This window comes from Solanum lycopersicum, chromosome 10 (genome assembly GCF_036512215.1).
Source record: "Solanum lycopersicum chromosome 10, SLM_r2.1".
In the NCBI taxonomy this organism is placed as follows: domain Eukaryota; kingdom Viridiplantae; phylum Streptophyta; class Magnoliopsida; order Solanales; family Solanaceae; genus Solanum; species Solanum lycopersicum.
The window spans coordinates 16,693,591-16,707,633 of record NC_090809.1 but is presented as its reverse complement, the minus strand read 5'-3'; the positions used below and the strand labels follow the sequence as shown (position 1 = coordinate 16,707,633).

Genomic DNA, 14,043 nt, shown 5'->3' with positions numbered 1-14,043 from the left:
GTTTGGCCACGGACGGATAGTTGCGACGTTGATAGGTAATGAGGGGGCGATTAATTAGGAACGCTGAGGTGGAAGGGGATGTAGACTTTTGTGGAGGGACAAAAGTAGTGGGGGAGATATTGCGAGAGGGAGATGAAAATAGATCAGGAGAAATGGTTGGCAGTAGAGATGGAAAAGTATCTGAACTGTCGGAGAGGCCTTGGCTTGTGGCAGATTTGGATGGAAGTGGCAGTTGAGGCAGTTGCACCGCTGGTAGTGGAAGATCATTACAAGAGTTTAAATCCAAGTTATTATCCTTTGATTTGAGGTCATCTAACAAACTTCCTGCGATATATTAGTACTAGAATTATTTTTTTTGAATTGGGAAAATATGTGTTTGGAAGGATAATTTACTTCATAAAGTAATACATCCCTTGATAAATAAAGCTTGGAATTGATAGGATCAAAACACCGGTGGTAGTAATATTTGTTAGAGAATCCCAAATAAACACATGGAGTTGAACAGGGGTCAAGTTTATTGGTGGCATAGGGTCGAATCCAGCGTGAACATAAAAAAACCAAATATTTTTATGGATTCATAATTTGGGACTGGTTGGAACAAAATCTCATATGGACACTGATCTTTTAAATTAGGTGTGGTTAATTTGTTTATAATATAAACGACTTGGTAACAAGCAAAATTTCAAAATTTGGATGGTAGTGAAGCTTGGTGTAATAGAGTCTTGGCAATTTCAATAACATGCCGGTGTCTCTGTTCAATCAAAGCTACTCTTTGTGGTGTATAAGGAGCGGATAACAAATGTTCAATACCTTTCGTTTTTAAGTATGAGGAGAGACTTCCAAATTCACCGCCACCGTCGGTACAGAGAGAATTTTTTTTTCAAATTGTCGCTCAAGCAAGGGATATAAACTTTTGAAAACCTGGACAACTTCATGCTTAAATTTTAATGTGTATAACAACATATAATTTGAAAATTGATAACAAATAAAACATAATAATTTTTAATATCAACAAACAACACGGGGGAAGGTCCCCATAAATCACTGTAAATTATTTGTAAAGGTCGTTTGCTTTGCAAGGAATTTTCAGAAAATGGTAACCTGTGCATTTTATTTGAACAACCAGAATTACATAGTGCAATAACTTTTGAATCTGAAAATGGAAGAAAAAACTTCTGCAAAGCTTATTTAAAACGCGTTTGTTGGGATGTCCCAAGCACCGATGCGTAGGTGCAAAGGAGTGGCCAAATTGCATTGGGGATGGGTGCTTGTACTACCTGGTGGCCACTCATAAAGTCCACTTTTACTCTGTCCACGTACTAAAGGCGCCCCTGTAGTCAAGTCCTTCACAAGATAATGAAAAGGGAAAAATTCAATAGATGTCTGATTGTCACAACAGAATTGTGAGACTGAGATAAAATTTCTTTTTATCGAAGGGGCACACAAAGTATTTTGCAAGGTAAATTGATATTTTGATGCACAGAAATTAGTGTTAACCAGTGTGGGAAATTGGTATGGTATTACCATCACCCATTGAGACCGTCTCTGGACCATGATAATCCTGTGTAGTAGTTAGGCTGTGAGCATCAGATGTAATGTGATGAGTGGCTCCAGTGTCCACAATCCAAGGTTCCTGTTGTTGGTTTAGACGGCCATCAGAGTTGGCACGTGCTTGGAAGTGATTATGGGACTGTGAGCGACAATCTCTTGCTGAGTGACCAGGACGATCACAGAGTTGACATCATAGTTCATTGCCCGAAAGTTGTTGCTGCCATTGCTGATTTCTCCTTGGGGTCCGTTGTTCCCTGTTCTGTTGAGGGCGCCATTGTTGTTCTCTGTTCTGTTGAGGGCATCACTGTTGATTGTTAGGCGAGGCATTGTTTCCTTGCCTCCGGTTGTTGTTGCGAGGAGAAGCAATGCTGGTCCGTTGAGAAATTGCTGCAGTTATAAGAGGTGTTTTCTTAGCATCTTCATATTTTAGGAAGAGTTCATGATTAATCAACTTCTCATATAATTCCTCATAAGTGATAAACGTATTACGTGATCTGATAGCTGCGGAAATCTCTTGAAACTCAGGGCCAAGACCACTCAGAATCTTGACAATGAGTTCTTCATTTGTAAATGGTGCTCCAGCAGTTGTGAGTTCATTAGAGAGTGACCGAACCTCGTGTAAATAATCTGTTATAGGTTGAGATTCCTTTTGGAGCTGAGCTAGCTGGTCTCGGAGACTAAAAATTCTAGTCTGAGACTTGTTAGCAAAAGCAGTATGGAGATGAGTCCATGCTTTGTGAGCAGAAGATGCACTTGCAACGATGGATGCAGGTGTTGGATCAACTGATGCATGAGGGAATTTGTATGAGTTGATCCTGGCAGAACCAGGCCTCATAGGCAGGATTTGGTGAGCTTTGATTGTTTTGAGTTATTGTCTTGGGTGGTTGCAGCGGAGGTGCCATTAAGATGGCCAACTATTTGTGGCCATTCATGAGCATTGAAATCTGTGCCTTCCAGGTCGCAAAATTATGACTGCTGATAAGCTTGATTGGTAATTGCATGGCTGGATTGAATTGGACGATGGGGTTGCTTGCGGTTGTGTTACCAACACTAACAACGTTGGTAGGAGGAGCCATTGAGACAGTGGATCAGGTTTTGTGTGAGGAAAGAAACAAGGATCGGTCTCGTGTGAGCAAGGCTCTGATACCATAGAAGGGAATAGCTAAATGAGTGATCGTTCTTTATTCTGTGATACATGATAGGGTATATGAAGGATGATACCGCAACTACAATCTGTATAAGTCTCAACAAACAGTTCTCTGTATCTGGTTTAATATATGTGCAGCTGAAGAACTGAACGCCACCCCTAGGCTACGTGAATTTGTGGAACATATTTTATAGTTGAATGGCTTGTGTCAGGATCTATTAAAGATGTGTTACTGAGATGGAAGTTCAAAAAGAAGAGGTGGAACAGAAGAGCATGAGAAATGAAACTCTGAAGGTCATATGGACCATATGGAAATTAAAAGACAGAGGAGCATCTAAATGAGTTGAAAAGTCTTTGTTAAAATTTGTCGAACTTCTTTGTTTTATGCACACTTACAAAGCACATATTGGAGTCCAATTACATTCGATGGCCGGATGCTCTTTACAACAAATAATTCCTTCTTTTAAAAAGAATTTATATATCTATATGCAGCTTGCATGCTAGTTTCGACCCCATTATATCAATAAACTTTAATCTTTTCCCCAAAAAAAGTATTTGTTGTTTCTTAGTATCATGGTTTGGGAATAAGGACCTAGGTTCATGAGATGTTTTATTTTTGTGCTCAAACGGCATAAAACAATCTTGTTAAAAGCTCGCTTAATATGTGTTTAACGGTTGAAACTTGGATTTAGGTGAAGTCCAGTTTAGGCTTTTCCCCTATTTTAGGTGGTGCTTGAACACAAGGCCTCATGTCATGAGTCTCATTGTCCATGTGCTTTGTCTTAAAGAGTAAAAACAATAAGCTGGTTGAAAGTGATATACCGGTTGTAACTTTTAAGCATACTGTTAAGAATAAATATTTGGTGATAACATATAGGAAGTTAAAATTTTTGTATCAGAAGGAACTTAAACATGTTTGCATCTAGTCAGAACTTTGGAATGGTTTAATCTTTATTACCATGAATTTACTTAATGTACTTTATGTAATGGTAATTATTTCAATTATTTGTTCGGATAATTGTTGCTTGTGTTTAAAGTTATTTTTTCTTGCATTACATGCTTTTGTTATTTTTTCCATTCAGTTTCTTTATTGAAAACCCATGCTTTAGTCGTTAAATTCCTCGTGTTTCTTGTCCTTCAATATGTGTTATCATATGTGTTTCATGTACTTCAATTGTTGTATTATTTTGTGGTATTTATTGTTCATTTTCTTCAAATTACTTTATCATGCTTTATGTAGTATTTTGCCATGGCTTCTTTCATTTCCGTTATTTTGTTTTACAGGACTGCTTTGTTCTGCTTTTCCTTGAGCTGAGGCTCTATCTAAAACCACCTCTCTACCTTCCATGTAGGGGTAAGGTTTGCATACACTATCATCCCCCGCTCCACTTGTGGGATTACATTGGGTATGTTGTTCTTGTGGTACTTTTTGCTTGGCAACACTTGCTGAAAGGCATGAGAGCCAACTGTTAGCCTTGTTGACTTTCTTCTTCACCTATTAGTGGCTTTCCAAAGACGGGAACTTCTGAAATCACTATATGCACTTAATAACCCATTACTTGCTTCCAATCAGTCTCGAAGTTCAATCTTGGGAATATAACTAGTTCTATATCCATATACTCTATCAACTTCAAATCTCCTCTTTAGCTTCTTCTAGGATTTGATGAATGTCCCCATTTCCTTTAGTGGTCTTGGAATATCTTACCTCACTCTCTTCGTCTTGCGGGTGTTTGAGGGTGGGGTGTGATGGGGTGAGGGAGATGCATTCAATCTGTGTTCTTGAAGTCAATGTGAGTGACCTAAAACAGTGTTTTAAACAACAGCTATTTTTCATGACCTCTTTTTTTTACTAGTTGAGTGAGTTCTTTTGTTCCCTTAGTTCAAAATGACACTGGGAAGCAACACTAGCACTATTTTGTACCCAGTGTTTTCTTTGAGAGAGATGTCAAAAGCAATCCTACTTATCAGTTTCCCTTCTTAAGCGTTGCTATGTAAAAGTCTCCTATCTTATCAGTTTCCATTAACAACATTATCCTAGTGTAATGTTTGGTTTATACATTCCTTGGAAGGAAAGTTAATTCTCTTCCTTTATTTTCCTTTACAGTGTCTGGTAAAAGGTTGTCACAAGAGACTCCGCATGGTGCACACAATAGAGTTCAGTAATGGGGGTTCAGACATCCAAATATTGAGGGTTGCTATGTATGAAGAGCAGTGGGTTAGTACTGCTAATCTAGCTGACCAAAGGTATCAGTATCTTATATTTGATGCTATTTGTAATTCTGAAATGTTAATCTGTTGACTTCTGTAATCCTTCAATATAATGTCTGGCGTTAACAAAATCTGAAAATTGTTCCCGTCCTCATTCGAACACCTTATATGCTATTGACCACTCCAACCTCAACAAAAATGTGCCTATTGGGCACCACACTCAACAATTAATAAGTTCAGGCATGTGAGATCAATTGCTTCATATGTTGCAAATCAGACCAATAGATAAATACATGCCAGCTGGGGGCCAAAAACAAGGAGTTGGAGGTATGGAGTGAGGTGATGGAGAGATGTAAGAAAAGACTCTCAAGATGGAAAAGTCCACGGGGGGGTAGGTTGACTCTCATCAAGTTAGCTTTAGATGCATGATGAGTCTATTTCCAATACCCAAGAGCACTGTGAAGGAAATCAACAGTATGAGAAGATCCTTCATTTGGCAAGGGAACAAAGAGAAGAGAAGCTACTACCTCGTGAAATGAGAGATACTCACATTGAGCAGAAAACAAGGTGGCCTTGGCATGAGAAATCTTAGCATCCATAATGATTGCTTGCTACAAAAATGACTATGGAGATTTTGTACCGAAGATGGAGCCCTATGAAGAAGATCCATAGCAAGGAAATATGGCTTGTTAAACCAATGGACTACTGAGGAGTTGATGGGGTCGTTTGGATGTTGTGTGTGGAAGACCATCAGAAGGATGTGGCCATAGTTCAATAACAACATTTATATTAGTGTGGCCAATAGTCTGAAAACAGATTTCTGGAATGAAATCTGAAAAGGGGATGATAGCCTGATGAACTTATTCCCAAACTTCTACAGAGCTTACAAAGATCTGCTGCTACTGTTGCTCAAGTATGGTGCCAACAAGGGTGGAACTTAGTGTTCAGGAGGGCTTTGAATAACTGGGAAATTGAGGATGTGGCCAGGCTACTAAAGGTGCTTAACACCCCACCAGCCATGTCTCAAAGAAAGGATAAACCAGTATGGAAGCTCTATGGAAAGAAAGGAATGCTAGGTGTTTTGAAGGACAAAATGATCAGTTTTCAAAAGATAAAAATGAAAAGCTCAAGTTTTTTATTTTTTTTGGTGTAAGCAAGAGTTGGTAGGGGAAAGCATAGAGATGGTCAGTTTTATAGGAAACTTGTAATTCTGTATGTCTTTTTGAGGGTGTGCCCACCACCCTGTGAGATGTAAGTTTATAATTCATTATCCCTTTCATGATGAACTTTTTGTGAATACAAAGTTACCCTTATCTCAAAAAAAGAAGATAAATACATGTTTGATAAAGACTAAAGGGAAAGACACCTAACAAAATAAATCCTAACTACCCCTCTCTTTGTCCTTCCTCCAAACATCTCTCTCAGCGCCCAACTCCACTGCAACATTTGGTTACTGACCACCATTTGTGGAATTAGAATAGGCAGAGATTTTTCTGGACTGAAGAAGGATACTGGACCAATAATTATCTCTCACCTTATTATGTGACATCTGGATTGTCTCGTTTCCTTTCAGTTTGAAACATATTCATGTAATGGATACTTATAAAGCCTGTATTTTGGCATTCTGTTCTGCATGACAGTACTCCTACTTCCTATGTGTTCCATTTTATATGACGTTCTTGTCTTTTTAGTCTGTTTAAAAAAGAATTACTCCTTTAGATATTTAGGAACTTTTTTCTTTAAACTTTTCACGAAACCCTTGAGAACATGATGTTATAACAAAAAAAAAAGGCTCTTCTTTAGAAAAAAAAGGAAGCTACTCTTATTCTCACAGAAATGTCATGACTATAAGTTGTAAAAGTACTTTTGGTATGTATAAAAAATCCCTTTCAAACTTTATATTTAGTCAAATACGACCATATAAAACGAAATGGAGTAAGTATAAAACGTTTCTAATAATTTCTTTTGAGAATAATAGTGACATGGAGCTGGACGTGAAGCCCTTTTCTCAAAGAAGAAGAATCCAACCATCAGAGCTGACTGGATCTTGGAAAGTGTTTGAGGTGAGTGCAACACCTATCTACGGTGAGGACAACACAACGGAAACAACTTGTGGCATGCCATATGTTTACCTATGCACGGAAAACCTGAAGAAGAGAAGCCTCCCAGAAAATCCAGTGTACTTTGGAGAAGAGGAATTGTTAGACATGCAGGATGCAACTGTTCTCTGGCTACCAGGAGGCGTTACGAGTTATGTTGATGTGAACAAGGATGGGACTCTATGTATAGGAGTTGGGTGGTATTCAGATGAAGGAGTGAACCTTGTTATGGAAAGAGATTATGAAGCGGATGGCAAACTGAAAGAGGTTCGATCGAAGTCGGAGATGAAGAGAAGATGGACTAATCCACCACCCATGTAAATTCTCTTCACCCCTTTTCTTTCTTTTAAGTTTTGAATCCATGTTGACATAAATGGGATTCAAATTTTATGCATTGACAACCAAAACAAAAAAGTTACTTATTCCTTAAAAAAAATATGAACAAGGAAATAAACAGAAATGAAATGGAACATAAAAAAAAGGAAATAGAATTCATATATAGCACTGCCTCTCTCCTAGCCCATGAATACAAACAAGGCAAGTGAAAATCCAAAAACCATTTTGTTCATAGTGCCAAATGTACCAGAGGCAGCATTATGTGGCATAGACTTTGTGCCATAGGGAGTTGCAGGTGTTGTGGCAGAGGAAGTTCCTTCAACTTTGATTGCCAATTTCATGCCAGTGTCACAGTGATTAAGTGTAGGACAAACAAAATACATGTCACCTGCACTTGAGAGGGGTATGCTATTCTGTCCACCAGTATAAGATAGGAGAGCATTTCCAGTGTTGCAATTGTCATAATCATCTTTACTTACTATGTTCACGCCATGACTTCCACCATAGTTAAACACTGCCAAAGCCCAAACATATCTTGTTACTATTTTAATATATAACATGCATATCCTATTCTACAATTTCACATGTATGTCAGACACGGCTTTAGAAAGCAAGGAAGCTTAAAAGCTTATGCACAATATAATATTTTGATGAATTGAATTGTATTCGAAAGACAATGTACCTTATATTAATATCATTGCCAATTACCACTGCTCATCCGAGCTTCTTAGTTAGTTTAATTGTAATATTTAAAACTCTTATTGCAATTCGACATAATTCTGGAGCAATAGTTTTATTATAACAAATGAAATAAAAGCCAATAACATAAAAGGTATACAGTCTGTACAAACATATATATGGTTTTTATATCTAGTCGGTTGAACCTAGAATAAGATGTGTTTTTTTTTGAAGTCATAAAACTATCATAATATTTTCAATAATACATCCTTCAGAATGTTACTTGATTTGGCAAATCGATTGAGAAATCACCTCATGTAGCCATCTAATTATATAATAAAAATGATTTTTAATTCTTAGTACTTTTAAGTGATTCATATGATGCTAGTGGTAGATCATGAAGAGTCGAAAGACTTTGTGGATGATAAGTTTAGAGGGTAAGTTTCCAAATATATATTTACCTCAAATCCTTGTTTTTCTACAAATATATGTAGAGTTCGAATTGAATGTAATGGATTATGTTAAACTTGCACACCAAACTTTATACATCTAAAATACATTAATATCACCTTCCCACACATGATCTCAATTTTTCGAAGGATACAACATATAGCATGCATAAAAGTAAATTGAGTGAACTTTGTGCATATTTGCAAGCATGAAGAAAAATTGAGTTGATTTCATAAAATTAGATTTTGCCCAACTCACACACCAAAGTTGGTGGATTGTCCAAGACTTATAAAGAGATCAAGAATCTAATTAATTAATCACCACATCGACTTTTTGTCATTCTTCAACAAATTTCTCATGTAGTCACTAGACTATAATAATTATTATCTCGTAAATTCGCCTTTCTTCTTTCTTTCAACTTTTCGGGATAATAACTAGTTAAATGAACATATGAAAAATTATTGTAATTCCTTGGGAAAGGAAAATAAAGAAATATAGGAAAATTCAGTTACCAAGGTTGTCTCCAACATTGAAAGTTTGAGCAGATGCCCAAGTTGAATAATCTCCAGATTGACTCCACCCATCGCTGCCTCCAACAATGTGATCCTTGCCATAACACATTATAGGAGAAGCAAGAAGAACAAATAGGAAAATTGCTGCAAAAGCCATTGTATTTAACGTCTAAATTAATTCAAGAAAAAATTGGAAAGAAAATAAACACAAGTTTATGAAATGATGGACATTGTTATCCCAACTTATATAGAGGGATGTTGTGCATGTAACATTTAGTCCAAAAGCAACAACTTTACTTATTTGAAAAAAATAATACTAGCTAGTAGTAGTAGTTAGTTTGAAGTTTTCACTTCTGATATATATAATTATATATACTAATAATAGTAGTAGTCGTTAGTTTGGTGCTAACAGTCTACCTAATACTTTAGGACATTTTTGTATACCTTTTTCTGACTTGTGGCTTTGATACAATCATAATTGATACACCTTCTACCAAACACAAGTTTCATTATTGCACCTAATTGGTTTCAATATTATTACTAAAAATGGTTTAATCTACTATGATTATACAACTCACCATTAAATTAAGTGCAATATTCATTCTTTTTGAAGCACCAAAAACAACATATTAGTAGTACTCAATTTTAGAAAATATATACATAAAATATTTAACTCCGTAGAGATTATTCATATAATGCATGCACCATAATTTGAATGATAATCTCTATGGTTAAAATCAATTCTAATAGATACTTGTCAGATAATTTTTAAATTGGTTGTGTGGTTAAAAGAACGATGGGGGTATGAAATATAATCTGACACACAAAGGTTTATAAGATAATAGTATTTAGCGTCGGATATATAAGATAATATTGATATTTCTCTTCATCTGCGACATGATACATTTTTTTTATTTTTTTAAACATATAAATTAAAATTTCTTTTTGCATCCTTTTTAAGTGTAAATTATTCTTATGTATATAGCAGAATAAAATATCCACTATGGTGAAGTAAATGAAATAAAAGTAATATTTTGAATAAACATATTTTGTTTTATGTTGGAAGTTTTTGATATGTTTTAATTTCCTCTATCTTTTGTAGTACTACAAAATTTTTAATACAAATTTAATTTCGTAAAAAGAGTTTTAGTTTTTTGACTGTGTATTTATTATTACGTTTGTTTATTATAATTTTTAAACACTATTAAATTTTTATACGCATTACGCATAATGAAACATACAAAAGTTATGATAATATTTAAGATGAGAAGTTGTAAGAAAGATGAGGAGATATGAGTTATAAATAATTCAAATGTATAATTTTATTAGACATTTTAAAAATTAATAATTGATTTTATTTGTAAACTAAATAAACAAATAAAAATAAGGGGTGCAAATACAACAATGGACAAGAAAATATACCAATCGGTGGCTGCATAGAAATTTTGAATATAAGAAAGAGCAACGACCAAAAATAGATGGTAACATCCTCAAAAAAATGACATCATGAAATTAACATTTTATTTTTCAATTACTTTTTTGCAAGTACAGAAAATTGAAACTCCTTATCACCATAATTTTTTTTTATTGTTGAAATGGGATAATTATAGTAATTATGTTTCATAATTAAAAAAAGTAGATTAGTAAAGGATCAAATGATTAACACTGACAACACATTGCATTGTAGCTAAATTATTATACAAATGAAAATTTTAAAAAATTCTTGCAAAAGTAGCCAAGTTAACTAATACAATTCAAAGTAAAAATATCTAGAAAAAATAATTTCTAATTATACTTCATTTTTATTCTACCATCTTTCTTTATAAATAGATTCGCCACCATAATTTGCTCCAAACTATTCATCATATGATACCAATTGAATATAGGATATCATATGCCAATTAAAAAACAATTATATCAAAAGAAAGAAAATTAAACCATACATAATATATATGTATATTAGTTTTACAATAGTACTAACAATAATAATTAATAATCATCTCTTGAAATTTAACAAATACTATAATCAAACTACATTATATCCTGAAAAGTTATGGTTAAAAGGAGCAATTGCATACTAACAACATATTGTTCATTATTACAAAAATATTTTTTAAAATCATACTTGCTTGGTGAATGATAATACATACATAAATAAAATATTAAGAAAAAAATATCAATGTACATAAAAATAAATATGAAAAGTTGAGAAACTAAATATGAATTATATAGGCAAAATTGAAGAAATGAAAAAATAAAGACTTGATAATGAAATATTCTTACCTTCATGTATTTTTTTTGGGTTACATGTTAGTCAATTCACAAACTAATATGATGAAAAAGAGAAAGGATAATCTTAAATGTGAATCATGAAACTAAGTATGAATTTATATGCAAAATAGAGGAATACCATAGGACATCATAACCTTATAAATTTAGATTTGGAAGGTATGAACATAAAAATAATGGGAGTTATGAATATTATTAAAAATAAAAATTAAAGAGGTGTAACTCATGAGTAATAAATCCTTGTGAATAAATTGAATAATAAAAATACTTAATATATAGAACAATATTATCATCTTATGATTAGAAGTGAGATAATCAAATAAAAGAAAAAATGTGAAGAGTTTTTGTTGTATTTGTTCCTTTGTTAATAAAATATTTATCTATAATAAATTCAATAATTTACTTTTCTAATACAATAATTAATTTAAATTAGAAAAAATGAGAAAAAAAGATCAATATAAATCGAGGCCATAGAAAGATGCAACATCACTTTGTCTGTGTTTCTACTTTATTATATATAGAGAACCCTCAAAATGGGCTTAGCCCATGGGCTCGAACCAATACAACCCATTATCGGGGTAGGGTTGAAATATGATTTTTCAAGCCCCTTTAAAATTAGACTTATAAGCCCTTGACCGTTGACCCTTGAGACTTGATCAGGGTCGAGCAAGGGTCAGCCCATGGACCAAGATTATTTATTTTAGGGTAACTTAAAGAAAATTTCACTAGTGTATGAGCTAATTACTTAGATGCACACTATATTGTAATATTACAAATCTTAATAGATTTTGTGTGTCCAGAGATATGTATCTGGGGATACATGGACTCAAAATTATGTGTAATTTGTTTTAGATATACTCTATCCAAGTGGACTGTATCTAGGATACATTGACAAATCTTGTGTCCTCACCTTCCTTCCATCTCACTGGTCATTTTCTTATCTCGCTCGCATATGTGTGATGCATCACACTAAATACATCTATCTCACATATCTAGTATCTTAGATACATGCTAATTTCACTAGATTTTTTTTGCTAGTGATATTGAAACAACATCATTGTTTGCCATATTTGTTTTGAAAATCTTCTCGTTCTTGATGTCGTAGAATTTTAAGTTTGAAAAGAAAAAAAAGGGTTAGCCCTCCCCCGTCCGTGGCCCTTCTAGGGTTGGGTTGAGCATTTTCAGCCCATTCTAAATGAAGGACTAGCCCTTCAAATTACCTGACCTGTGAGGCTTGGGCAAGGCGAGGCTGGACTGACCCTTTTTGACAACTCTCTCTCTCTCTCTCTCTCTCTCTCTATATATATATATATATATATATATATATATATATATATATATACTACCTTAAAAACATAAATTTCCAAACATGAATTTTAAACTATCATAGTACCCCCAATTAAAAATACTCAATTTACTTAATTAAGTTATATTAAAAGTTGTTACCTTTTCACATTAATGTATTATGACTTTTGTGATGACTTGTGACATTTTCAAAGGGTTGTGACATTTTTAATGAGTTGTGACTTTTTCAAAGGATTGTGACTTTAACAAAGGGTTGTGCCTTATCCGATGAGTTGTGACTTTTTCAAAGGGTTATGTATTTTCCGATGAGCAGAGTCGTTTCTGAAGGGTTGTGACTTATCTAATAAGGCACAATCAAAATATATTCATGCTACTATTTGTTAGCTATAAAAATAGGGGCTCCCTCTCACTTTTAAACTACAATTTTTTTGGGTTTATATTCTTCTTCTCCATCTTAAAAAAACTCAACTGTTATTTGCAATAGTTGATTAAGTTCGATACCCAACGAAATTCAGATACAACATTAGAAAGAGTTGGTGAAGAAATTTTAGCAAATCATTCATCAATTATACTCATATTTTCCTCATATGATTTTCATCACATACATAAATATTATTTATATAATTTTAGAACATTACTGCTCTTTAGTTAACCTACATGTTTTATCATTAAAAAAAACTAATTACCTATAAATAGCACAACAATTTCTACCTTCATGTTTCTTCGGTCATAAATCACAACTATTCACTTCTTATAAATCTTGGGGATCTTATTTTTGTGACAAGTTGGGATCATTTAAAATTTTCATAAATGATTCATCCCCAATCCATTCATATGTTTCCTCAAAATTTTTAGCATTTGAATTTAGGTATTTACTTTCTATTAAAGAAGAAATGAAGAGAAGAAAGAAATATGCAATTACCTATGAATTTTGCTTTACACAGAAATCTTCTATATATAGCACGCGAGAATTTTTATTTTATAAATTTTGTTGCTTGCATATTTTCTTTTGTGTTTTCAGTCGAGAGAGAATTTAAATACACAAATTATTCATTATTTTCTCTAATAAAATAAATAGATAAAGATGTGGAGAAAGACAACAATAATAAACAAATACAAAAAGGCACATGATTGGGGTAAGATATTTCTTCTTTGTATTTCCATTTCTTATTCTTTTAACATCAAATGAAGAAGTTTCTTTCTAATTTTGCTAAAAGATCGGGCATCAGCGTAGTCCATTAAATTAGTAGTTTTATTATTAAGTCTACTGTTTTAAAAATAGATTTTGACTTTTACTTATAATATGATAAAATAACCATGATAATAATTATTTTTAACAGATATGTAAGTAAAAATGAATGGAGAAAGTAAAGTGCTGGTGGCAAGGATTTCAATTAAATGAAACACTAGGGTGAATATATCACGAACATATATATTTTCGCTTTCCTTCTTCATTGTTAATGAATTG

General features: G+C 33.5%; 2 protein-coding genes across 2 annotated transcripts in view; one reads left to right on the top strand and one right to left on the bottom strand.

Annotated features, from left to right (window-relative positions):
* LOC101260482 (uncharacterized) overlaps positions 1 to 8,058 on the top strand; it is a 16,141-nt gene extending 8,083 nt beyond the window's left edge. Inside the window, exons 4-5 of the mRNA XM_004248489.5 lie at positions 4,803 to 4,942; positions 6,885 to 8,058. Coding sequence (XP_004248537.1) covers positions 4,803 to 4,942; positions 6,885 to 7,326 — 582 coding nt within the window. The 3' untranslated portion in view covers positions 7,327 to 8,058. The remainder of the gene's footprint in view (positions 1 to 4,802; positions 4,943 to 6,884) is intronic.
* On the bottom strand, positions 7,391 to 9,280 carry LOC101260771 (mavicyanin-like). Its single transcript, XM_004248490.5, has 2 exons — positions 8,982 to 9,280; positions 7,391 to 7,855 (listed from the first exon to the last, which is right to left on the bottom strand). The coding sequence occupies exons 1-2, from the start codon at positions 9,136 to 9,138 to the stop codon at positions 7,521 to 7,523; spliced, it is 492 nt and encodes a 163-aa protein (XP_004248538.1). The 5' UTR covers positions 9,139 to 9,280; the 3' UTR covers positions 7,391 to 7,520.
* Between the last annotated feature and the right edge of the window lie 4,763 nt (positions 9,281 to 14,043).